Genomic DNA, 27,708 nt, shown 5'->3' with positions numbered 1-27,708 from the left:
TTACTGGATAAAAAGTAATCACTTGTTTGTCTGTGGTTAAAGAAGTATTTCAAATTTGAACACCAGCATTCAAATCGTAATAGAAAACGAAAACCGATAACAGACGATAACCCAATTGGAGATGGTCCAACAGTCGATTGATGGGTGAGTGTACGCGCTAACTTAGCGGTGGCACGCACCTGGCATTTCAGAAATACCTCTATTTTGGGATTTTAGGAAGCGGTAACACCGCCAGCATTACCATAGATAGTTTCGCGGGTCACACTGCTCAGTGTTGTTGCTTTTGGTGCGTCGCTGGCTTCGGTTCGAAAGTAAATAGTTTGATTCTGTCGCAAGTTGCAGCCGTCTTCGGCGTTTCGTGCGTTTATTTACCTTTTTTGCGCCCAACTCCTGTGTTTTGTTTTGTTTTTTTTTTCAACGCTCTGCCTGTTGCCCGCCGCTGCACTGAGAGAAATTGGGGCGCACGATAATGCGGGCCAGGCGGTGGAATTCAGTTGCAAGTCGCACTTTATCCTTGGCTGATTGCGGTTTCCTTTTCGCCGCTCTTGTTGTTGTTGCTGTGTGCAGCAAATAAACCCGTTTCACGCGCCGCTGTGTGTGTGTGAGTGTGTGGCGTGCGTGCGTGTTGGTTTGTTTGTTTGCGCGGCTTTTTGTGATTGCTGTTTTTGTTGTTATTGGATGCAAATCGGGCGAAAACTGTGACAATTTCAAGGAACTCCCGGAGCAGCAGCCGCAGCAGCCGCAGCAGCCGCAGGAAGTCGTAAGGTGGGTCCATCTTACGTTATCTTACTTTTTATTCAAAAAAGCAGAGTAGTAAAGGAGGCCCTTGACAGTCGAGTGAAATGCAGTGCACTGGAAAAAATCATCAGTGCACTGAAAATATTTAGTCTTCATATTCAATGGAAAGAAGCATATATATAAGTTTAACTGCATGTAAAGGTAAATCAATACTTGCCTTAAAAAATACTATGATTAAATTAAAAGTATATTACCGAATATGTAGTACTATAACTACATAAATTGATAAGTCAATACTTGCCTTAAACAATACTCTATTTAACAAATTAGGCAGTTAAGCATACAATGTTTAAATTAAAAGTATATTACCGAATATGAAGTACAATAGCTGCAAGTAATAAATATTTGCCTTAAAAAATACTTTATTTATCAAATTAAGCAATTAAGCATACAATGTTTAAATATACCTTAAACCATATTTAATACCTACTGCACACTGTGTAGTCTTTCCCGAAGTTTAACCCTTTAACTTTTATCAACTCACATGTATTTACATCTTGAAAGCGGCTATTTTAGAACCCTAAATCCTAAAACGTAAGCAAGGGAGCCGAAAAAGATAAGATTATTTGGTAAGCTAATTTATTATCTCATACACTCACTCTTGCCAAAAAAAGTAATACTTCAGGATGAAACTTGTGGTTTTGCCAAAGCCAGTTCCAAGTTCTTTAAACAAAATACTGTAAGCAAAAAAACCTGTTCAGGTCCAAAATGGCCATAGCTAATGCATTTTTGGGGCCTTGAGTGTAGTAACACGTGGGAATCACACTGATTTCTCTCCGTGCAGGGAAAGAAAGAAAGAAAAGGCAAGGCGAGCCAAGAAATGATGACAAGAAGACGAGGCTCTGGCTCTTGGCCCGACTTCCAAATCAAATGGAATTTAGCCGGTTTCCATAAAAAGCGGCTCAGACAGGCGGGAGAGAGAGGGCTTCTCGACTGAGTGGGTCAGTTGTGGTGGCAGCGGCTGGCGAGGGTTAAGCGGCGGCGGCCTTTCGGGGGTTAAGGCGGGACGGCAGTTGCGAAAGTTCAGTTGCGCGTTTCTTTGCCTTTTCCTTTGGGGCGTGGCCGCCACTGTGCTGCAGCCACAATGAACTCCGAACCGGCTGCAACCCCGGAGTGGATGTGGATGTGGATGCACTCCACCAGCACGGGTTCCGATTCGGTTCCGTGTTCCATGTGAGTCCGTTCCTCGATACCTCTCGACAACAGTTTTTCACTGCTTTTGTTAGTTAGTTGGGTATTCACATTTTATTATCACCGTAAACGGCAGTGTACTGCAAATACTGAAGTTTAGTATCCGAGAAAGTGTAAAATAATCATTTTACATATTTAAAATGTTCCTCACTTGGAAGGTTTTTGGTCTATTTTATATAAGTAGATTATATCCGCTTTTTAAAGAATTTATTATAAATAAAATAGGTTTTAAATCATCTTTATAGATTTTTTAAAATAAATTGCATAAACCCCAAACCTTAAGAAGTATTAAATATTATTACTCCTATCCTTTTTTGTTCATGTTGTAAGTAAACAGTGTAGTTAAATTCAATTTGTTTCCCCTTTTACTTTTTTAAAGATACTATTACCGGCAAAATAATATGTTAATAGGGAAATTTTTGCAAAATTATAAGATGCCAAATCCGAAATATTATTTGTATCTTTTCTGAATTCTAGCCTTGCCCCTTTTCATACCTTATAAAAGTAGATTCCGGCTTCCACCCATCATCTATGCCTACTTGAGATTGAATTGAAAATTATAAAGAAAATCAGCGTCTTGGAGGTGGAAAGCAGATTGTAGTTACTGCATAGCGCTGCGCGTTTCCGCCAGCTGGCATGACGTCCAAAAGTAGTCACTATTACTATCGGTTTGGGCCACAAAACCCATTCCCAGCGACTGGAATTATGTAAATTGCTCAAACTGGCATCACTGGGAATGGCAAGGCCAGCGAATGAATAGCCAGGCTAAACACACAAATAACCAGCGAATATAAAGAGCCGAGATACATATTTAATTATTTACCCGAGAACTTGTTCAGGGCTTATATTACCGCAGTTCGCTGTTCTTTTATTGTGTTTTTTATTGTATCTTTTTTCGGGCTGCGAAATTTCAAACGCGAGTGGAACGTGTCTGAGATCAGAAAAAAGGGCAAACAACAAAGGCAGGCGGAAAAAAGCAAAGCAAAGTTCAAGACGAAAATCAACGTTTGACTTGCGTTATGAGTACATATTGCCATTTATTCACTGCCTCAGGAACGAGGGCGACTTCAAGTGCAGTGCAAAGAGCGGAAAAACAAGGAAAATTAAAATAAATTTTAAAAAAATAATGAATTTTTATTTACAAAAATTTATAAAGTTTATAATCTATAAAAAGATCCTAATTTTAAACACTCGTAAAATATAATTTAAAGCCAGGTTAATGTGTACCCTTATTTATCCAACCATTTCTTAAACGCTTAAAAAGTGTTTCTTTTTAATTATTAAACTATATTATATTTAATTTGTTTGGCGTTTGAATACATATTGCCATTTATTCACTGCCTCAGGAACGAGGGCGACTTCAAGTGTAGTGCAAAGAGCGGAAAAACAAGGAAAATTAAAAAAAAAATAATTTAAAATTTATAAAAATTTATAATGTTTAGAATCTATAAAAAGGTCCTAATTTTAAACTCTTGAAAAATCTAATTTAGAACCAGGTTAATGTGTACTCTTATTTATCCAACCATTTTTTTTAATTAAAAAACTAAACTATATTATATTTAATTTGTTTGGCGTACGAATACTTACTGCCATTTACTCACTACCTCAAACCGTGTTCAACAAAGATCGGGAAAAATAAGGAAAATTAAAACAAATTGTCTTAAAAAATCAGGTTAAAGGAAATAATGTTCAAATGTTTATGCAAAGCTCTTAATCATAAGCTCTTGTTTGAGGAAATTAAAAGGCAGATAAATCTATGGTCTTATTAATACAACCATTTTTTAAAAGCTTTTAAAATGGTATTTCAAATAATTTGACTCCAAACGATGTTGTATTTTTTTGTTTGACTTATTACCATTTATATTACCACTTATTCACTACCTCAGGAAAAAGGGCAACTTGAAGAGCGGGAAAATATAATGCAAGCTAAAAAAAGTTAATGAAAAACACGTGTGTTAATAAAAATAATGTTCGAATGTTTATTAAAAACTCCTAAACAGCTCTATACACGTATTTATGTAACAACTTTTTATAATCTTGTAAAGTGTTAATTCAAATTATTTAAATCTAAACGATGTTGTATTTGATTTGTATTCAAATTAGTACACGGCCAATAAATGCAGCAACTTTCACGCTCAAGCTGTAATTTAGTGGCTTTTATCGCCTTTAAATAATGGCTGGCAATTAAAACAACTCCAAATCGTATTGATCGATATTCGTGTGTTCCAATATCTGTTTTAGATCATTTTCAAGTCGATTTTGAGCGCCACTCCTCACTTCCTCCGCCTTTTTCCACGCTTTTTGCAGGCTTTTTGCTAGTTTTATGTTTGCTAAATTATTGCGTTAGGTGGGCTGGATATTACTGGCTCGAATTTGTTGATTTTCCTTCGCTCGATTGTTGTCATGGCCTTATATTAATTTGTTGCCTTAGCCGGCTCACCTAACAATTGTTATTTTTCGCCGGGCTTTTTGTTCGCCCGAGCTGTTTGCTCCAAGAAATGAGCTCAGTCTGGGCTGCAGACTCTCAGCCCACGTTGAAAGGTATTTAATTAATTATTCCACGGGGACTTGGGCGCCACTGCACATAAATATTTTATTTTTAAAAGGTTTAAAAGAAATAAAGTGTGGTAAATAAACACCTTTCTTTAATACTATAAAGAATGCACATAATAATATGAAAACACTTTGTTAAATATTATGAAAAAATAGTATTTTCACTAATATTGAACTGTAAAATAAATATTATTTATTATTATTATTTGGAAATTCAGTTAAAAGTCGTGTTTTTATTTAAAAAATCCCGAAGTCATCTCACGACAACATAAAAATCTTCTGTCTTCTTCCGCCTCGTCGGCGGACAGCTCGTTTAAACATCAACACAGCATTGGCAAAGATTGAAATTGAAGCATAAAACTCCGCCCGGCCTGCAGTTTGTGTGTCAGCAAATGAGCAAACAGATGTGGACACTTACACTGCCCTCCAGCAGACTGCTGACCAGGCGAAATGCATGGGATGAAGTCCGATTTTCCGATGCTTTTTGCGTCCTCGGTGGGTGGCATTCCGTTCCTGAGAAGTTTATTTGCTCGGCGGGCGTTAAATGGCGTCGCACCAAGTGCAAGATGGATGACGGCGTTCTGGGGAATCGGTTTCGGGATCCCATCCCCCACTGCTCCCCACTCCTCGAATTTCACTGCCCGGCAGAACAAACAAAAAAAGGGAGAAACAATAGCGCTTGTTGTGCAAAAACCCAATAGGAATTCTCTAGAATCGCCTTTGAAGATCTTGTTCCCGAAAGTCCGAGAGCCTCGTAAGGGGCTCTTCAAGTTTCCGCAAGCCCAGGAGAACTATGAGTGCATTTCTTATTTTCCCTTTATTTAGTCTTTAGCACTCGATTATAGCCAAATGATTTGTTTGTTTATTTGAGTTTTTTTATATTGGGCTGTACTTTTAGAATTAGTTATTTTTTGGTCAAATTCAATTTGTTTTTAATTTCTAAGTCTTCTTTTTAATATGCGCCAAATATTTTCTTCATTATTTGTAAAAATTTTTAAGATGTGCTGTATTTTTATCACCTTTAATTTTTATTTTTCCAGCCTGAGTGGAGAAACCTAAGTTTTGTATTTAATTGCCTTCTCGTTCCCATTCAATTAAATTTAATTTTGGAACTTTTCGAATGGGAAATTTAACGAGCTTCCGTCGCGTTTTAATATTTTTCGTACTTTAACGATTTAACACTCTGTGACCCACTGTGCCGCATTTCCACGGGCCGCCAGCATATGTTTTGTTCTGCCACCCCTCGCTCCACCCCTGTGCCCGCTCTTTTAATGTGTTTTTCCATTTCACACTTTATGGTGTTGCAGCTGGTTGGGAAAGGAAAAGCGTGGAAGCGGTGGAAGTAGAAGCAGAGGCAGAAGCAGAAGCATTTCCACCGCTCCACCGCTGCACATGTTTCGATTTCCATTTCCCTCCCTGCAAAAAGAGCCTTGCCAATATTGTTTTCTCCCCCGATTCGATGACTTTTCCCCCCATCTCCCTGCGGCTCCTCCTCCCCCCATCGGACAGCTCCTCCGCTGCCCTGCTCCACCCACTCCTCGCCGCTTGGCACATTTGCATCCGACACTTTTTGAAAACCGGACGCACTTTGTCACCGTCGCTGATCTTTAATGGTGCGTCCATACTGGTGTGTGTGTGTGATGAATATGCGGCTGTGCACTGAAAAAAACGGCAGCTAGGTAACCCCAATTCCTTGATGTTCTATGTCACATAAAAATATCATTTTGAGAAATATCACACTGCCACAAAACATTGATGATTGGTCAAACAAAAAACTATTTTGTCAAAATGTAATAATATTAATAGCCAGAACATAGAACATCACAAGAACATAGCGAACACAACTTCCTTCTTTATGGTGGTTTTAATACAGTATTAGTACATGAATAGTCTTAATAAAATCTTTATATATTTATTACATGGTGCATGTGTATGATGTTTAAGATAAAAAATTACCCCAGTAGTTATAATAATATACCAGCTACTTATTATTTTTGGCGATTATTTCAGATAACTAGTTTTTATAAAGTCTTTGCACAGAGAAAATGTGTAACAAAAAAATTCTCAAATATTTTCAAACTACGTTTTTTAATAAAATGTACTTAAATTTAAAGTTAAAATAAAACAAAAGATCTAATGGTATATTTTATGTAGTGTATATTTGTATTTTATAAAGAGTATTCCAGAGTATTTACTTTCTCCCATCTATAAATCTCTGAACGGACGTTTCGAAACCAAGGCGGAGTATCCAGAGATCTGTTCTTTTAAGGTCGTTTGAAAATATAAATAAGTCAGGGATCCGCTGGCTTTCGTTTCGCCGAGTGTACGTGTCCGTGCGACATGTGGCGATAGTTGGAGGCGACACCTTTGGCAACGACATCGGTGCTCCCATTGCAGTGTCACCATGTCGTTCCATTTCGCCGCTTTCTAGTCGCAAGTTCCGTTCTCTGTGGCATGCCCTGGGCCACTCGCTAGACCCACTCGTGCATGTGTGGCATTCCCTACGGGCCCCAGCCCATAGCCACAAACGCACATTCATAATTCTCACAATGGGCAGCGCAGCATAAATGCAGACAATAATAAACAATGCCGAAACAGGCGCTTCCGTTTTCCGGCCGTAAACAGTGCAAAAACAAAAAGACGGGGAAAAGCGTGGTTTTGCTGCCCTTTTTCGATGTGGCTGCTGTTTTTGTTGTTGCGGCGGCGGAGAGTTCAACAAACCCCACCATTAACCCCTGTGCGCCCGGGAGTCCACGCACTCTGCGTGGGACAAAGATGGCCTTCGCTTGCGTCTTGGGGCCTGACTTTAATTAAACGCATTGCGCAAAGTTGAATTTAATTGAATCAATAAGCTGAATAAATTAAAGCAAACACGCCCACCTAAAAATAAAAACTAAAACAGGAGCCCTTTGCTATATTCTTAAAACAACATTTCGGAGCTATATAGTGCTCTTTTTTGCATTCACTTCTTAACACAAAATTATAATCTCATTATAAGATGTTAGTGCGGTTGTTATTATTTTATTTTGCGGTTGAAAAACTGCATTGGAAATATATTAATAATAATTATGGGCTTGCGTAATGGGTTGATTTTTTTAATTTGCAGTTTGTACGCCATGAATGTGTGCATGTAAATTCGCTTTGTTTTCTGCGTGTTCCGTTAATGAAGTCATCCAGTCAAATCAAGTTTTGTTGTTTCACTTTGCCTCACTTTACTTTGAATTACTTTACCCCCCAACTGCCACACAATCGCAAGACAAAAGCCATAAAAAACAGCCACAGTAACAGGTGCACAGGGAAAAAATTAGTTACCTACAGATATATTTTATGAAAAACTATCAGCACTATTATTTTTGATGGTCACCAAGTCAAATGTAATATTTACGTTTTATTTAATTAGATATAAAATATAAAGGTGATTAAAACTGCATTTATCATTACAAATTGAAATTTAAAATAAAATAACATCATTTTTATATAACATTATTAAGAAGCATTAGAAATGTGATTTTGAAATAGTACCATTGTTGAATTGTTGAAAATTCAAAACTCTTTTCAAATTATAATAACCAGTAATAAACATTTTTAGAAATGGAAACATGTTTCAACATATGCCAAAAATTATAAATGAGGTACTAAGAACTTGAAACCACACCTTTGAATAAATGAGGGTGGCAACCCTGGTTTTAAGTTAAAATTCTGTAAACATAGTTGTATGGATCAGCTGTTAAACAGAATGCCCAAATATTGCTTACCCTTTTTAGCGATCAAGCAATTATTTCTGCCAGTGCACGCCAACAACTTGGCCCGCTGATTGTGGTACACGCTTTGTCTTCGTTGTTGTCGTGTTAAATGCAATTGCCTTGATGCTACTGCCTTTCCTGCTGCCTCTGCGATGACATCACGCATTTGTTTGCATTTGCATGGCCCGGCACTCTTTCTGCAATTTCCCCCTGACTTTGTTATAGTTTCCACAAATGATTCACAAATGGTGTCCCATTGTTGTTAGTTACTTCAATTGAACTCAATTGGTTGGAGATGAGCATCGGCGAGTCGGGCGACTGAGAACTGCCTGAAATTGTGTGTTAATTAGATTTCTTTTTTCTGTTTTTCCCCAAAGACGCTCGAGTGTGGTTTCCTTTTCTCCCCATTTTTGGGTAATTCTCTCGCAGTCATGAGCATAATTAACAAGCCACTTGACACACAGAGGCCCCCACACAACCCCATCGAAGATGAAGATGGAGGATCGGAGATCTAGAGATGGCCTGCAAATCAGGTCTGCTAATTAATTTCGTTCCAGCGGTTGTCTCTCGGAGATGTAATTGGAGAATTGTCCACAAGATTGTTATTAACTGAGATCATAAAATAATTAAGTCACTTCATTTGGTGTCTGTATTTTTTGTTGGAAAGTATGTCGATTTTAAAAGCTTTAGTCCCTAATAGATCGGTTTTTGAAAAAGTAATACATTTCTAAGACGATGAAGAAGATGAAAGGAGATGTTATAAAATAATTTTTAAGAAGATTATTATTAACTGAAATCTTCAAATTATAATATGATATTATATTATTATGATATTATTATGACATTTCATATAATTGTTATTGATAAAAAGTACCTACATATATAGTTTAAAAAAATGCAAGTAAATTGTAAACTAAAATAAGCTATGTGACAAAAAGGTTTTCGAAAGATTTTACCAAATTTCTAATATTTGTAATAAATTTAATTACAGCTGTTGTCTCTCGAAGATGTAATTGAAACCTCATTAAAATTATTATGATTATTAATTGAAATATTTAAACTATAAAGGCTCTAAAAATATTATTTATATTTTTTGTTATACAAAATGTATATTTAAAACTTAAAACAACTTATGACGATTCTACTTTTGTACAATATAAGTTATAAGAGAATATTCATCTTATGAGAAATAAACTTCCAAGATACTTACACTTTATAATGTGATTAATTTATACTTCTCCAACTTCCTTCTCAGATAAAATTTAACTACTGAATGCTGAACGGAGATTACTTTTTCGTGACTTTGCTGCTTGCACAAGATTCCTTTGTTTGTTGTCATCTCTGCTCGTTTTTTGTTTGCCGGCCTTTTGAGAGTCCCAAGTGGCGCCCACAACTCCAAGTCACCCTTCTCTTCGCGTGGGTGGAGCTTGGAACGTGTTAATAGACCTAAAACTGTGTCACAGCAATAGAACAAAGGGGGGCAAGTCGAAGACCCTTTGACAATCATCCACTTGCGACAGGTAAAATAAACGCGACGATAATTTTCACACATTATTTATTGCTAAGCGGAAAAGGGGGCGTGGGTGGGGGCGTGGTGCCAGATGTGGGTTGCGCTTTGTTATTCACAAGGCATGGGCGTGCGCCCCCCTTTCACCACCACTCCCTGCTGTCCCTGCTATTTATTTATGTTTAATTTTACGCACGTAACTGTGTCGACTGACCTTCGCGAAATAGCCAGCCATTGGGTCGTAAGTAAAATGCAGCTGAACTTTATTAATTTCACTAAATAAAGCGTACAAAAAAGAATCTGAAAAGCCTGCAATAATTTATATATTACTATTAAAATACTCTGTTGTTTCCATTTGGCAACTGTACCCTTACCAATTTATTTGTTGTGGCATTTTGAATCTGTTTTCTGTTTGCCTTGGTTCCGCTTTGCAGATGACTTTAATTCACAATTTGCAAAAAAATAAAATTGGTTTATTTCGGTTTGCATAGATAATTATGTTTGTATATTTTTATAGCCACCAAATGTGCTCGCAATTGTGTCAGCCATGTGAATGTGTCTCTTGTTAGGTTGTTCCACATCTGACTTTTCATACTATTTGATGTCCCCGAAGGTCTTGAGATATTAAGGTGCCCAAATGGGCGAGCATGAGCACTTATTTATGGTTCGCGTTCTCAATATGCTGTACTGTACCTAAGATATGGTGCGGTAAACCCTCCAAATGTGGTCGCATTTCAGCTAATTACCTATGGAATCCACATAGGGTTTCGCTGGGTTTTTGTTGTATGCCAATCATGTCATTATGATTCATATCTTGTATAAGGTTTTAGCGAGTTAATTATAATTTGTATATCCATTATAAATGTAAAACTGAATAAATACAAATGTTAAGTTTGGTTTTCTTTCATAATATGGCTTTTCATATTATATTTACTACATTAGAGACAGAAACTATCAGTGTTGTATTAAATGGGTTCAAAATATAGTTATAAATTTAATCAAATTTCCAATTTTACCAACTGGTCTCAAGGGTTGGTTTTTTAGCACAACTTTTTTTTACTATTTTATGACACGTTTTCGAATTTTTCCTTGAACGTGGGTTGGAACCACAAGTTGTACTTTTAGGTGGAGTTCCAATTACCGGAAGTTCTTATGAGTGTGTTATATCCAAGGGTCTTAATTCCCTTGTTCAAGTCACGTCTCCAGCTGAATTCCACACCGGCTTACATTTGGCATTTGTTTGGCTTTGAAACAGCGAAATGCCATTAGCAAACGCCCTCGGGCCATGCCCACCAGCCCCCGCGAGAAAAGAAAACTTGTCTGCGGAATGCGTTGGATTTTTGGCACTGAAATGGAGCCAAGCTGACAGCAACCCAAAATTAAGCAAACAAACAACCGAGTTTTTTGCCAATTGAAAATATTGACAGTTGGCCTGGAAATGCACCTTGCATGTAGCTTTTACACTTTTGATAAATTGGAAACACATTGATCCAGAAAAAAATAATAAATACATTTTTAAGCATATTTTCCAAGTTATATCTTGCTTTATAAAATTAAATTCTACACAAAATTAAGTATTGGGTCACTTTAACCAATACATTGGTTAAATTGTTAAAAAGATTATTAAAATAAGGAAAAATCTAAATTATACATAATAAAATACCTCTAACATATTTATGAAAATGCTTTATAAAATCAAATGATAAAGGTACACAAAATTGGATCAAATCAAGCAATATAATGGTTAAATGTGACCAGCCCATCGAATTTATCACTTGACCAATGAAATAGTAACTTTTGTAACAACAAAACATTCACAACTTAGTATTTATTTTATTTACTATCTATCTAGTATCTTTTTGGTAAAATTTACCAATAAATTCTTTTATTTGTTCTTATAAAAGAATTAACTGAATACGCTCGTCTTTCATAGATACAGGAGTGTTAAAACACCCCATACCCCAGGAGTATTAAAATACCACATATCTAACTCTATGTATGTCGAACGGAAATACCCCCTATAATACATGGTCCACAATTATCGTGGCTTTTCTTCCTGTGTACCTGACGGGGGAGAATGGGAGGTGTATTTACCAGCTGTGTTTGCTCTCTATAAATAAAGTCAACTAAAAATGGCAAAAATGTATTCATCATCAGAGGGAGCTCATCAGGCTGAAGTCGAACCATTTGTGGGGGGCTTCGAGTAGGGTAAGGGGCTATATGGGGGAGGGCCGTCGAATCTCAGGGAGGTCGAGGGGTTAATGAGGAAACGGGGTGGCAAAAATGAGGGAAAAGGAAACTGTTAATTGCGTTGACACTCTTTTGTTTGATTATTTGTCTTGTGAGTCTGGTGAGGTGCCCCATCTTCGTGGTCCCATGCCATATTTTATATATTTAGTTCCCTGCCCTCCACACACGTGCCACATAATGGATTCAGCTTTTGCGGGCAGCAGGGGTTAAAATAATGTAGTTCGAAATGAGCTTATAGGGAATATTGTTTAAAATATTATTCATATTTTTTCTTATTATTGGGTATACTTACTAACCGACTGGAGTATGAAAAATATGAATCTTATCGACCACAGGGCTTTTACATAATTCAGGTTTCGCGGCATATCTCGCTCGACTCTGTCGATGATTTTCCGTTTGCCTTTATCTTATCTCAATAAAAGTGGAATACCTCTTTTGTAGGCGGTAATAAAAAGCCTATAATAACAAGAAAAATCAGAGAAAAAGGAGGCAATTGCGGAACGCATCTTGGGCCGCTTCCTCTGACTCACTTTTGGGCTTGAATTGGTTTTTCTCTGCCCGAACCAACTATTCCAGACCATTTGATTCACTTTAAAATCGCCTTTGTTGTCTCGCCTTTCTTCGGTGTAATTTATTACACGTCTTGTGGATTTTTCCCTGGTTTTTTTTTTGGCTTTTTTGTCGATGTTTTCCCGTGCCCAGTCACACAAGATGACGTGCCACAGAATTTGAGCGAGGCAAGAAGAAATGAAAATAAAATAAAAGCAAAAGCTGAAATGCATTTCGTAATGTTTTGTTGTAATGATCGGCTGATGCTGATGATACAGCCCCCAGAGTCGCTCATCATCGTGGTTATAATGATGCTGATGATGATGGGGCACCAAAAAACAAAAAAAACTGAAAGTAAAACCGAAGAAGCGTCTAGACGGAAAGCGAAAGTGGCGCTCAATGGGTTAGGAAATTGAATTTGGAAGCTGACATGCAACTGGAGAGTGCATCGAAAAACTGCCCAAGAAAAGCCAATAATCAATACGAGATTTTGCCATTGATTTATTACCCAATATTGCCCATTTTCGTAATCGAAAAATTATGTAATTTTCTAAACACGATTTCCTTATACATTTATTCATTCAAAAACTAAACTCTATGGATAGAGTGAATACTTTTTTGATGATAGCCGAGTAAGAGTATCGCATTTCCCACCTACATTTATAGCCCACTGATACGGGATATATTCTGGAATATGCTGGCTTGAATCATTGGCGGCGAATACGTTATGAGCCTAATCAATCAACAATAAACAAATAAATGAAAAATGCGGCCTTCTGATAAGGCACACATACACTCGCCGAAAAAAGAGATACAACAGGTAAAAATGGCGTGTGTGTGGAGGAGCGGAAAGGGAGAAAGATCCATGTGTGTGGAGTCGCCGCACCGGGCATAAAACTTTTCACTTTTATTTTTGGGGCACGGAAATGGCTGCGTTCGAGGGTGTCCCCCGCCTCACGGTTTTCGAAATGGGGCCCCCTTCGGCCGCATCTCCATCTCCCGGCCGGCATTTCCCTGCCTCCCCGAAAAGCTGAAGTGCAGCAAACGGAGCCGAAACGATCCGAATTGGGTCATAAAAACAAAAGTGGCCGACGTCAAAAAGGCGACTGCGATTAGGTGACGGCATCACCGTGATCATCACTGTAATCCAGTGGCGTGCCCAGGTGGATTTTCGGGGGCAATACCCCGGGATCAGAGTATATTAGGATGTGCTTTATTTTAATGTGAACAGTTTTTTGTGAGAATTATACATATTTAGTGATCGAAACCATGTAAACCTGACCTTCAAATATATATTCTTAAAAATATATCAAATGTTTTCATAATTAACTCTTGAATTTAATTATTCACAATCAAACTTGGTTATATTGACAACATGTAGGTCCCAAGGCCCCGTACATAGTAACCCCCATTGGAAAAATCCCTCCTACGCCCCTGTTGAAATATGAGTTTATGGTCACCATGATCATGTCATTGATAAATCCATAACTTTGGTATCACTGTGGCTGTTGGACCATCGTGTGTGGCGACCATAAAGTTGACCGTTCCACATTGTGTGTCCACAGTGGATAGCCGGAAAATGGGAACGCACGTTGTTTGCCCGATAAAGTTTTCAATCTCTGAGGCAAGCGCACATAACCATATATTCCTCATCTTAATGCGCATAAATCATTTTCCACCATTTCTTGTCGTCGTTTGATTGATGTTTTCGTTGTCGCTGCTTTTCCATTTTTTATGTGTCTGTAGGAGTGCAACTTTATCAGTTACAAGTGCGTAAGTTTGAGTCACAAATTGGATTGAAAAGGGGGTCAGTCACTGCATATGACATCATTCGGAAGTTGGGAAAACAATTTTAACGGCACCCAAGCGGTAAAAACCGGGGTAGTATAAAACATTGGTTCCGAAATAAAGAGTTAATGATAATTTCAGTTTTTATGTATTGCATTATTATTTTATGTGTAATAGTCTTTAATATTTATGTATTATTGTGCCAACCATGTGTTATAAAATATTTTCGAGGTCAGAACTTGGTATTTTATTAAAAAACACGGGCATATAAAGCAAATATTTTTTCATCGTGTATTTGATGTAAAAAATATTGAAAATTCAGCACAGCTGTGGAATTTTCTCCCTTTCGCGAGCACGTGCTGGCGCACACGCATTCATTTATAATGAGGGAACCCCTGGAAATCCCTCAACAGTGTGCCAAAAGCGAACAGTGGAGAAAACCCAATAACAATTACCGGCCAGCTGCCCATGCAACTCCCAAATGGCAGGGGAATTCCTGGTATTCACTCGAGCGCCCCTCTGATTCCCGCTCTTTTCCCTCTTGCAGATGTCCCTGACGAAAAAGGATCCGTCGCTGAGAGTCGCCGCCTCGGATCCGCACCTCGTTTCTCTGGGCGGCGGTAGACTGAGCACCGCCGTTACCATCCACTACATACACATAGGTGAGTGCGGTCAGTCCTTCGGATTCACCTCCCCTCGTGACACGGAGTCCATTGAGATGGGACTATTGTTCATGTATTAAGTCAACGAAAGTTCTAAACTAGACGCGACATTTTTGAGCAAGAACCACTTAATGATCAATATTTCACATCGCTTAAATGCTGATCAATTCATGCTTTTTTTAAAAAACTTTCCAAAAATAATTTTTTTTAACCAGATGCCTACCTTGAAAACAAATGTATTCAAATTTTAAAATCTTAAATCCCGTAAAGTTAGAAACAACAACATCCATGGAAAATGGATTTTAAAAATCATGCATCTAAAGTTTTTTGATTCCAATTCAGTTTCATAATTAACCACTGGCACAAAATCATGTCTCTGCGACTCTCCTTCGCTCAATCAATCCCTCTATTCAAATATTATACATAGTGCTAAAAAGGCGCTGAACCAGTGCTGGAAGGTGATGAATTTGTGAAAAAGCGCTTGGTGAACTTCCTTTTGCAGTGATTCACTGCCCAAAAACGATGACTGTTACCGCAATGTCGTGACACGCTGCAAAGTGGTCGTGACACGAGGCCATCTTCGATAGGCACACTGGACACGCACCGTTACCCGGCTGCGCTCCTCTCCCTCGCACGCGTGTCATTCGCGATCTGTTTGTTGCCGCGGCCACGCGTGCGCGTTTTTCCTCTCTCTTGCTCTCGCCTTTTCTCTTTTATGTGTTTTTTTTGCCCCGGCAAGGTCACTTGTAAAGCGATAAGCAAAGTACCGAAAAAAGCAATAACAAAGCGCTCAAAAAAAGTCTTGCGAAAGCAACGCACAAAAGACAACAAAACGGTGAGCAACAGCGATAAGCTTTTTTTAGGTTTACAATGGGATGAAAAGTATTGAAAAAATTTAAATAAATTGAGTTATTAAACTATGGTCAAGATACATTAGTGAAACAGTAAAGTGTGATTAACGAATTGTAATAAAAAATAGGATATATTTAAAAATAGGTTGGCTTTGAAACAATAATACACTTATTAAATTAAAAGTAATACAATAAAAGTAAAAAAATTACAATAATAGTTGATTCAATTAAGAAAAGTAATATTTGTTCTTATAAAATCTGGTTTCCAGTCTTATCAAATCATTTCATTAAATATTTAAATTAAAATTAAAAAGAAAGCACACAACAAAGAAGGAAAGATTTATTTAGGAATCAAATTAAATGAATTTTGAACAATAGTTACACCTTCCACTGTACCAAAACAGAGAGAGGGTAAGAATATGCTTCATATTTGTTCCCAAAAAATCAGAGAGAGATGTGAAAAGCGATAAGGAATACTGTTGAACTGACTGCTGAAATATTCCAACCTCACATTACCGAAAACCACTTCAAACGCGAAGCTTTCGGTTTCAAATCCGAGTCTTAAATCAGTAATACTCACTATTTGTATTTCGCCTCAGGTGACACCACGATTGGATCGGCAGCCAGCTGCAGCATCTCGTTGAATGGAAGTGGCGTTCGACCGCTGCACTGCACCATCTACAGGTATGGACTCCTCCCTATTTTTGTTTACCAATCCCTAGATTCCACCTTTTAAAGACTCTCTTTATCAGTTTAAAAATATTCGACAATCCTCTTAAAAAATATCTGCTGAGATACCATTTAAATTTGAAACCAACCCATGTGATTTATTATAGTTCTTTGGATGGTATGACTAATTTTAATAAGATTATGAGTAACTCTTTTTTTATTTTAAATACTAGCCATATACAAGAATATTAAAAAAAGGGGTTCCTTTATCATTTAATAAACCGAAATTGAAACAAACGTAATAATATGTCCTTGTAATAACTAAGCTTTTAAAGTCATTAATAAACATTTGAACAGAGTCTAAAATGTAATGTAGATTGGAAAATCTAAAAACATCAACTATACGTGTGCCATTTTGCAGGAGCGACGCCAACGAAGTGACCCTGGTTCCGGAAAAGGACGCCCGCCTGCTGATCGACGGGGCTCCCATCCTGGAGGAGACCAAGCTCAGCCAGGGGGCGATGATCACGATCGGCAACTCGAACTACCTGAGGTTCAATAATCCGGACGAGGCGCAGATGATGCGCTCGGCGATGGGCTCCAACGAGAGGATCTCGATGCCCCAGATCGATTTCACGCAGTCGGCGCGGCAGGCCCACGAGCTGAGTCAATCCCTGGAGCTGGAATCCTTCTACGAGAGCATCATCAACCCGATCAACAACCCCTCCACCTACGAGCTGGAGTGCCCCAAGGTGTTCTCCTCCGACCTGGTCACCGTCAACATGCCGGCCAAGGACGTTTTGGGCCAGAAATACGCCAGTTTTGCCCGTAATCTCGCCGAGAATCATCGCAACGAAAAGCAGCTGAACAATCAGTTTGCCAAGGGTGTGGGCAGCAACAGTGGTTACTGGAACGTGCCCAGCAATGCGGCGATCTACAAGGAGCAGCAGCAGCAACTGGCCTCCTCGGATCTACTGACCAAAGTGAACAACGATCGTTACGACCGGTATCCCAAGGCGGGTGGCTTGCAGATCTACTCCATGAACGGTGTCAATAGCGACATCAATAATGGTCCTGTTTCCTCCGGTGCCGGAGGAGCCGAACTGGAGGATATGCTGAAGATCTGCACGGAATACGCGGATAGGAACAATTCCATGGCCCCCGCCCACAATACTTCGAATACATCCAGCATAACGTCATCCCCTATCGTCCAGAATCGCATAAAGACCAATGGCTCGTTGCCGCGGGACAAGAACAAGTCACCATTTCCGCAGACGGCAGGAGCAGGCAGCACAGCCAATATATCGCTACTGAGCAGTTCCTCGGGCTACGAGAATGTGCGATTACTGGGACCCAATCGTGTGGAGATCAATGGTCAAATCCATGTGCCAGCCTCAGCGGGAGGAGGAGGCGGTTCGTCCACCGGAGTATCCTCTGGTGGAGTGCCTCCCACGGCGGCGGTGAGGGCCAGTCATGAGAATCTTAACCAGAACAACTCGGCAACTGCAGGTGGCAAGTACGTGCCTCAGAGTCCGCGGACCAAGATTCGCACCAACTGCATGTCGCCCAAGAAGGACGTGTCTTTCGGCAACGCCTTTGCCCTGGCCATCAGTCCACCACCCCAGGCATCTAACGCTGTGGTCTCAGCATCCAAACCCATACCCATTCCCATGCCCAGCCTGGTGAAGCCACCGCTGGCACCCAAACCACCGGCGCCGAATCATCAGCGCGACTACGAACAGCTCTTCAAGTCCTTTGAGCGGAAGCAGCAGCAACTGGACCGCTTGGTGCCCGCCAAGCGGAACAACAAGAACATCAACAATCTCACCCTTAATCTGCAGTCCGTGGAGTCACTGACCCAGTCCCCGAAGCCGAGCAGGAAACCAGCGCCAGCACCGAGGAGCATCCATCTGGAGCAGCGTCAGCGCCGGGAGCTCATCCAGCGGCGCAAGCAGCTCAAGCGGGAGCTGGCCGAACTGCCGCCCTCGGCAGGAATTGAGGGACTCGAGGTAAGTGCTTCGTGCGCCAAAATATATTATCAATAAAAGGAACAAAGTTTGTAATTTTTGAAAGCAGTAGCCCTTTAACCCAAAGCTACTCTCAAAATCAATCAGAGCTTTCTTCCTTTAGCGAAAAGTATTCAAGCATCTACTAACTTAAGTAAACCCCTTTCTTTCAGCTGGAACTGGGAGAACAGCCCCTGGCCGCCAGTGCCTCGCCACGCTTGCAACTGCAGGCCCTGCAGAATCGAGTGCGCCGCCTGGAAGCCCAAAGGAATGCCACTCGCGTCATGGAGGAGAACCAGCAGGCCAAACTGAAGCAGTCCATCGAAATGAAGCAGGATCAGTTGAAGAAGTGAGTTTCCCCACGAAAAAAGTAAATTACATTGAAATAACTCACATTACGCACTCCTTTTCAGACTGCGAGCCATGCTGAAGCAGAAACCAAACAACGCCTGTCTGAAGGAGGAGCTGCAGCTGGTGTGCGAGTCCTTGGAGAGCGATAGAAAGACTTTTGAGGACCTGGAGTTTCAGTATTTCGAGGAGGAGTCCGAGCATCATGCCAGCCATGAGGAGTTCAAGCGGCAGGAGCAGCGCCTCACCCTGGAAGCCGAGTTGGCCGCTCTGCGCATTCAAATCGGGCCGGATGAGGAGGAGCCCGGGTCGCCCACCTCACCAGGATCCTCTGGCAGCAATCTGGTCAACGGCGTCATGTCCCAGTCCCTCTTTGGCTCCGCCGAACTGCTCTGTCCGAAGCGACGCAACCAGGAGGATCTGATGTCGAAGAGCATAAACGAGAACATGTTCTATAACCATAAAATCGAGGCCAACACCAGTACGCCCAAGCGTCTGCCGCTCCAGCTTTTCGAGGATCTGGGCGGCGGCAGCTGCGAGCAGATCAGCTTCAATCTTTCACTGCAGGGCGATCGCTTCGAGGTGAACCCCCTGGAGCGCCGAGTGCCCTCGCAGGACGACATCGATCGCAGCTGCAAGGTGGCCAATGATGCGCCCATCTCCACCAGCCAGGGCGCCAGCACCAAGATCTTCGACAGCATCAAGGAGATCGAACGGAATCGCAAGCTTCTGCTGGCCCAGCAGGGTAGGAAACCCCTTTTACTTAAGTCCACAAAGTGTATCACAGATGCAGCTTCTAAAGCCGCGAACCAGGTCGAATAGGTCGTAGTACCCAAAATTCTTGTTTTGCTATAGAAGTCAAGAATACATTTAAAACTAGTATTGCTTCGCATCAGTGGTTCCTAAAACCGACTGGGTTACCTCTTGGTTTTGGTTGACAAGCAAGCTGGTACTTAAATTCGGTTCATTGATCCTTAATTCTTCTTGATTTTAATGCTCCCAAAGTAAATTTTATAACCAAAAATTAAATATTAAGGTATTCTCCATACTGACACCAAATACTTAAATTTGTATTTATGCTCCGCAGGTCACCAGGTCATTGAGCACGAGCGCCAGAAGATGTACGATCTGAAAAAGAAGAGCCACGACGAAGCCCGCACCCAGTATCTGCTCTCCACCCAGCAATCGGTGGAGCAGCAACAGCTGCTGGAATCGGACGCCAAGTGAGTTGACCCCCATTCGGAACCCATCCCTGCGCTCCACTGCACCCCCAGCTAATTGAAAGTGTGCTCCCCGTTGAAGTAATTACCCGAACTGCGACGACAAAAGTGCACTCCGAGTGGTACTTACACTTGGACGCAGGGTTGGGACTTGAATTTGACGGCAAACAACAAAGTCGGGGCTTCCCCTTTTTCGAAACCTTAGAGGTCCCTAGCTTATCACAGTTTAAATGAACATTTTGATGATATATTATACATCTAGATCAGCCTTACTTTATAAGTAATTGCTTTTAGTTCCACACTTTTTAATATTTTCTTTTTATACATCAAGCAATTAAAGTCTTTAAATACCTATTTCTATGGGCATGGCTGTATTACAAAGAGCTCAACTTCAACAATTCATGCCAATATTCCTATCTATTTGCATTCAGTTTTGTCTTGTTTAGTATAAATTATTTAATATCTTATCGTTCACATTGTCCAAAGCTGAAGGAATTGATTGTTGATTAATTAATAGTCAAAATGTATTTATAGCACAAGTGCCTTTGCGAATTAGCCTTTGATTGATTCTGATTTATTAAACTGGGTGCACTTAAATGTGACAGTAGAGGGAGAAACACTCGCATTTTGTTGTCCAGTGTAAGGTGGAAATGCCTGTTGGTTTACTCATTGAACTCGCGCCTCTACAATTAATCAAACTTTGCGGCTAATAGCCAAACAATGTGTGCCCACCACTCCACCCTCTTGGAAACCGGTTACCAAATCACTCTGAAATTTGAATTGAAACCCCAAACAAAACACACACCAAAATCAATAGAGGCAGCGACGACATTCGTCTGGGCAAATAATAAACTTCCACCGATTGGAGTTTTATTTTAGTGCCCATTTGCCGATCGAGCGACGACGTCACCTGAGTAGCTTTTCTTTCGATTTATTTTCCTTAGTCTTCCCGGTTTATTTGCGCTGGGAAGTGCTTGCAGTTTTTCGATGCACAGAAATAAATCTCGCGAAGTTTTTCAAAATTCAGAATTGAAACGAGTATAACTTAATTTTTTTAAATAAAGCTCAAAGGGCTTTGAATTCTTATCTCAAATGTGTACATTTTTATAAGCACATCCATTTTTTTATTTGTCATATGCATACCTACTTAAACATTGTTAAGCACATTTCTCTATGTGTACCGCTGCTGATAAGCTTATCAGCTGATTGCCTGTGACAGTGTGCGTTCGCCGAGTATCTATGTGAGTGAATCGTTGAATTGTGTGCCAACTGTTGCTTTCGGATTGTGCATTCACATCCATTCCGTCCGCCCGCTTAGTCAGTTTTTTCGGCTTTCGGCTTTGCAGTTGGAACTCGAGCGTTGACAAACTCGGAACCGCGAATCGAAGTCCCCCGGGAATGAGTCATTGCCAATAGACAATGTATCGAATCAACGCGATGATTCCCTGCTGGTATGATGATCAATTCTAGAGAAAAAGAATGATATTGGTTGTGTGCGAGAAAACCCATAAAACACCTCGGGCTAAAGCTTTATTAGCCAGCAGTTGTGTTATGCTCAATGCATGGTGAATTTTGTGGGGAATTAAGTACTATGAAATACATAGTAAAAAAAGGTGTTTTGTCGATTTGTATCTGTGACTTGCAATCGAAAAATATTGCCAAGAGATTTAAATTTCTGGAAAAAAATACCAATAAGTTTGTTTGAGTTTGTACTGAACCACTATTAGTATTTTAAACTGTGCTGAGTTATACTCCTTACACTTAAATACACCTTTCTTTGAAATGCAGCAGTTTTTGTTTTCCACACACCACATACTTATTCCGTGAATTTCCCTCATTTTTTGCAGCGGCGGCAAAGATGCGAACTTGTTCGAAAAGACCGAGATGCAAAAGCTCAATCCAAAGCCGGGCGACGCGGTGGCTGAGCAGGTGCCACAGACCGGCGGCGACAAGGAGAACAATGTGCAGAACAGAAAGTCCACCGGCAGCAGTCCCACGACAGCCACGACCGCTGGGACGACACCTCAACAGGTGAGCAGACAGCCGGAGCACAAAATTAGAACTTGACCCGCGCGAAATCGATGACCTAGGCCAAACAGAACGAAAGCTTTCCGGACTGTTTGTTATTGTAATATTTTCCCCGCTTTCCGGGAATTTTCGGCGCTTTAAACGCAGTTGCCAGTGACCCCGTCCACACTCGCATCCCACCACCCACCAGTTTACGAGCCATTTCCTCCCTGACCATAAACAAATCGTATTTAGTGAGGAGCCAGAGTAATTTGTAATTCCACGGAACCATTGATTAATGCTGCTATTAATTTGCCATGACGGCTTTTTCGATTCCCAAAACAATCGTTGTTTGGCTGTGTCCTGTTCATCCCCATATTTCATTCAAGACCTAAAATAGATTGATTAATCAATTACCAGATTAATTTCTAATAAGCTGCTTATAATTATAATTGCCCAGAACTCATTTGCCCATAGTAATAGTACACACCTAGTAAAGTGCACTGCGAAGGGGTTTAACCATTGCGATAAGGCAACGTGTGCATTGCTGTGGGTTGATTAGACACCTTCGCTCAGATAAGGAGGAAATGTAAATAAACGGATCCAGGAACGGAGCTGATAACCCAGAATGATGACTACGAGGGTGGAACTACCTTGAGTTGCCTTTATTTTGCATTGATTGGAATTTACTGAATTGCTAATTGAAAAATTCCTGATGCGTATCTCACAGATTACAGTTCTTGAGAATTATCTGCTAATATGTTTAGGAGCTACTAAATTATTGCAATCAAAGTGGAGCAAAACCACAACAATGTGTTGGAGCTTTCAAGCAGTAAGAGTTATTCGGAAAGTTGAATAATTTGTAGATTCCACGAGTTTTAAAGAATCACTTTTCCGTACTTTCATACTTTTTCGTTCGCGCGTCCTACTTTGGAATACTTTCAGAAATTCTTTTTCAAGAAAAAAATTCAAACTCGTTTTGGATACATTTTTACGTCTCATCGTTTCCTGGAAAAATTTCAAAATGAATCACCCTTTATATTTTATTATAAATACTTTAAAATTTGTTATGGCGAATGTTCCTTTTTATATAAATATAATATATTAGAATATTCAGTATATTTTTTAATTTTTTACGTCTTACCGTGTTCTGGAACAATTGAAAAATGAATCACCCTTTAAATTTTATTATAAATACTATTTAATTTGTTATCGTGGATGTGCCTTTTATGCACAATCATTTTCTGCAACATTACCATTTGTTAATGGGAAACGCATAAATTCTTTTAATATTTATTTGATTATTTGTGTTCGGAGCTTTTAGGAAATTCTCTGAGTAATGTTTTTTGTTTTGCTGCGAGTTCTCAGTAAAACCCCCATTCAATGATTTAGATTTTCATTCATTATAGTTTGTTTTTGTTTACGATTTTCTTAAATTACTGAGCAACAGGTTTTATAAATATAGAAATTAGTTTCATTCTAATATTCCTAATTTAGCATAATCTAAGACCTCTGAACAACCCTATTATTTATGATTCGGTTTTCAAGATCACACGATCATGAAGGCATACATAAGTGCCAAGAGCTTTAAAGAATTGGGTTAAGACTAAGAGAACAGTGGGAGTAAGAGTGCGATCCTGTGCGCAATTTTAGATAGCATAATGCTCTTTGCCATGCACTGGAAAAAAAGTATTTAACCATTTGGATGATATTATAGGAACATTTTACTAGGTTTGATTTATTTCTTAAAATTGTTTATTATGCGTTAAAATACTACCCATATTTTCTAGATTAAAATATTAAAGTATCCCAATTTGTAGGGCCCTAAAAGATGATTTAAAACAACTATTGCGAGTTCTGCTCTAAGGGATAGGTACCTCATTTATGATATTGCCTTTAATTAAATGCTTTCTCCCAGTGCACCCTTCCATCCTCCTGGATGACGATCAAATCTATCGCCAGCTCGTTAGTCACGAGTTGTTGGCCGCCTCGGCATTTCGCTGGCTGTTTTATTTTAGCCAGTGTTTATTTTAAAAGAGCCACCCCACCACCTCGCCGTGCTCTCAATTGCGGATTCTATATGGACTACACTTATTAATAAGTTTAATATTTGCCGTGGCTTTCTTTTATTTTGGTTGTCCATTTGGCGGCGCTCTCTTGGCTGCGCGTTACGTGTGCGCTCCGTATCCCCGTATTTTCGGGGCCGTGTTTACGTTCTACCTCGATTCTTGGCCCATTTGTTTACACGTTTTCCGATCTGGCCAATAGACTGGCCATCGTTATCTTCTCCCGTTCATTGGCCACAAAAATCCGCGCCCATTACGGGTATAATTACCTCGATCTGGTTCGGCTTCTGCTTCTGCTTCAGCTTCTGGCTCTCGATCCTCCGGCTGCTGGACAATGTTCATGTGCGCACCGTTCGCGATCCGACGGATGGTCTGACAGTCGAGAGTCGCAGCAGAACCGCTTCTGGGCGCCCCTCAGATCAGAAGATCGCTTAGTTAGTTGCCCATTTCCACTGGAAGCGCAAGTGATTTTCAGGAATATTCCCCATCCGGTCTTCCGCCGATTTTCGCTCGACATGTCCGTGTGGATGACTTACGTGCAGCATCGCCGCACGGATGCCAATGCACGCCAGCGCAATGAGCTGTACTATCTAGTGAGTGAAGTTGGCGATAGAAAGTTTGTTATTGAAAAAATGGCTACTGGATTTGAACTGTATTTCTTATGGTGCCTCTACCATTTTTCAAACTTAATATTGATAACACACAAATTAAATGAATTGTCGAAAAATATTTTAATTATTTAGGCTCTTCTACAATTTCTCAAATTTAGAATGGATTCAAATATAATTCAATTATTTCTAAAAAAATCAAATAATATTTTTTACTATTTTTAAGAGCAGGTTTTTCGCGTTTCCCGCCAAATATAACCAAAATATGTTTGTAAATCTGCCTTTTTTCATTTCTCACATTTATTTATTTAAACACATTTTTTTAAGTGTTGACAAAGAATTTATGAAATATACTACTTATACAGATGTCCGGCTATATCTGCATATTTGTAGACTGGCAAAAATATTACAAATTCGAAATTCAAAATAATGTGAACTGGTTAAAAATGTATTTGGACATTATTTAAATCCAAATACGCATTTTTAGGAAAGAATATTACAAAGTTAAAAAGACTGTGAGGCCAAATACAAATGGAAAAAGTGTTCACAAATTTAAACAGAAAACAAACAAGTTTAGGAATTAATCGTAAAGTAAACTTGCTTTAGAGGCAAAAGTATACGACTTGCAAAGGCTATTCGAAATTGATTGACCAAATATTATTTTTAGCAGCAACACAAAGCAGTGAAAGCCTATTAAAATTTGATTTTCTTCACCATTCCAGCAACGCCATTCGCAACCAGAATTGGAGCACCATGCCATTGCCCTGGGCATGGGAGGTGGAGCAGGCGGAGTCGGTGGTGGCCAAATGGTAGTCCGCAGTCCGCGCCCGCTCTCCGAGGCCAACAACTGCGATGCGGCGCTCGAGGCGCCCAAGTTCGGAAATGGAATGGACTCTTCCTCGTCGCCGGCGGCGGACAACAAGCGGGCCAGCAGCAATTCGCAGGATACGGCGTCGGCGGGCAGCGGAAGTGGGAACAGCGGAAGCGGCGGCAGCACCGCCAGCGACCGGAAGCGCATCCTGCCCAAGCACCAGCGCCCGCTCACCCGCTACCTGCCCATCTTCTCGCCGGATCTGAATCTGCGGCACCACATCGAGACCGCCGGCCACCAGATCGACCTGTGTCCGCATGTCTTTGTGGACGCGCACAGTTGTCGCGGGTAAATTCCCTGCTTTTGCTCTACATTTAGAAAGCCACTAAATGAAATACTCGAACTTTAGTTACCTCCACAAGCTGGGAGCCACTTTTCACGCCTGGTCGAGGCGCTGGTTTGTCCTGGACCGCCAGAGGAGCGCTTTGATTTACTACTCTGATAAGTCGGAGAGGAAGCCAAGAGGCGGCGCTTACTTTGCAGTGAGTATGACCGAAATATAACGTTCAGAGTCCCAAAAAATATAAAAATAAAATACCGCTATACCTCGAAACTATATTTATTTCGTGGAACTAGTTAAAACTCTATAGACAATACTTCTGACCCATCATAATAATTGTTTTTCAGTCTTTGCAATACCCCCGAACAATAAAAACAAATCAACTACTAAGTTTGTTTTAAAGATCCCTATATCTCGAAATAAAAATATTTAAGACATGTTTGGAAATTTGTATTTTTCACAAATATTTTCAAACTATTACACTCATTGTTTATAATAATTATATTTTACGACACATTGTTTGTATGTAAACTAAACTATTTCGTTTTTCCTATCCACAGACCATCGACGAGGTCTATCTGGATCACTTAAACGCCTCGAAGAGCGGCCGCCCGCATTGCACTTTTATTGTCAAGACGAAGAAGCGAAGCTACAACTTGCAGGCCGCATCCGATTCGGCGGCCCGTATTTGGATCGATGCCATCATCACTGGGGCCCAGGGCAACCTGGACTATTAGAGGATGCCGCGGAGGTCTCCGAACCCTTCAGCCCAGTGCACAGTCTCAGCATTAAATGGGAAAGATTTTTAATTTATAAGCTCAAATAACTATAACAAAGAAACAAAAGAAACCAGTAGCCATGTAAGACCAAAAAGCAGTTGCTCAACACAAAGTGGGCAAGGAAACCTATAACTTTCTCTTATTTTGGCGAACTAACGAAATCCGAGATTTCAGTACTGGACCAAAGTCAAGAACGTATTTTTTATCGAACTATATAATGTATGTACATTTTACTTTGTCATATTCTTGTTAAGAACTATTTTTCTATCGCTAGGTTTAGAAGTGAATGTAAATCGAGGACAGCCCCATGCTACTAACACAGCCATTTTAAATCCTAATCATATGGATACCCCTATAGTGTTTTGACCAATAGTGGCAGAGCACCGATATTGCTGAACTCCCTTTTTCTTTTGTGGATAGTAATTTCCAATCGCCCTTGGCAGTAGTTTAATTTCTCAATTTTTTCGTGCCCTGATATTATTGGTCATACACCTATACGATCGCATATATATCATAAACTCTAGACTATAACGATATACATATACAAATTGTATAACGATTTAAATGTAACGACCAAAATGACTCCTGAACACTTGAAGTTTCATCGTGAATTTACCTATTAACTTTATAATTGTGTACGCCTATTATATTTTATAAAAAATATACCATATATTTTGATAAATGTATAATTGCAAGAATCGGATCGAGAGTGTGGGGACAAACTTGCCCATCACTACACCCAAGACTAAAATGAATTGAACGATTGCTCAGGCAGCTGGAAAGGATAATCAAAAGCAAAACAGAAACTGAGAACATGAAACTAATTCTAAGCAATAGCTATAAATATGTGTAACAATAAAAGCTAGTTAATAAAAATACTTGTTTTTTTAGATAAACAAATGAGTTTTATTTGATTCATGTATTTAAAACAATAGTTCTGTTGAAAAAAAAAAAAAAAACTT

General features: G+C 39.8%; 1 protein-coding gene across 5 annotated transcripts; it reads left to right on the top strand.

Moving 5' to 3' along the window:
• Nucleotides 1-268: 268 nt before the first annotated feature.
• LOC108033118 (pleckstrin homology-like domain family B member 1) lies at nucleotides 269-27,642 on the top strand. 5 transcript variants are annotated; one of them, XR_001768662.3, is made up of 12 exons: nucleotides 269-765; nucleotides 14,927-15,041; nucleotides 16,492-16,576; nucleotides 16,983-18,570; nucleotides 18,741-18,916; nucleotides 18,981-19,660; nucleotides 20,003-20,138; nucleotides 21,983-22,166; nucleotides 25,539-25,975; nucleotides 26,037-26,169; nucleotides 26,528-26,965; nucleotides 27,021-27,642. XR_001768662.3 is itself a non-coding variant. In XM_017107324.3 (11 exons), the coding sequence occupies exons 2-11, from the start codon at nucleotides 14,927-14,929 to the stop codon at nucleotides 26,702-26,704; spliced, it is 3,711 nt and encodes a 1,236-aa protein (XP_016962813.1). In that variant the 5' UTR covers nucleotides 269-765; the 3' UTR covers nucleotides 26,705-27,642. The 5 variants fall into 5 exon arrangements, 4 of the variants coding, with proteins under 4 accessions (XP_016962813.1, XP_050746339.1, XP_016962815.1 ...); XM_017107324.3 differs by having other exon boundaries at nucleotides 26,528-27,642; XM_050890382.1 differs by lacking the exons at nucleotides 269-765; nucleotides 14,927-15,041 and adding an exon at nucleotides 15,752-15,876 and having other exon boundaries at nucleotides 26,528-27,642.
• Nucleotides 27,643-27,708: the final 66 nt, after the last annotated feature.

Source organism: Drosophila biarmipes, chromosome X (assembly GCF_025231255.1).
Source record: "Drosophila biarmipes strain raj3 chromosome X, RU_DBia_V1.1, whole genome shotgun sequence".
Lineage (NCBI taxonomy): Eukaryota > Metazoa > Arthropoda > Insecta > Diptera > Drosophilidae > Drosophila > Drosophila biarmipes.
This window is presented reverse-complemented; position numbering and strand designations above follow the sequence as displayed.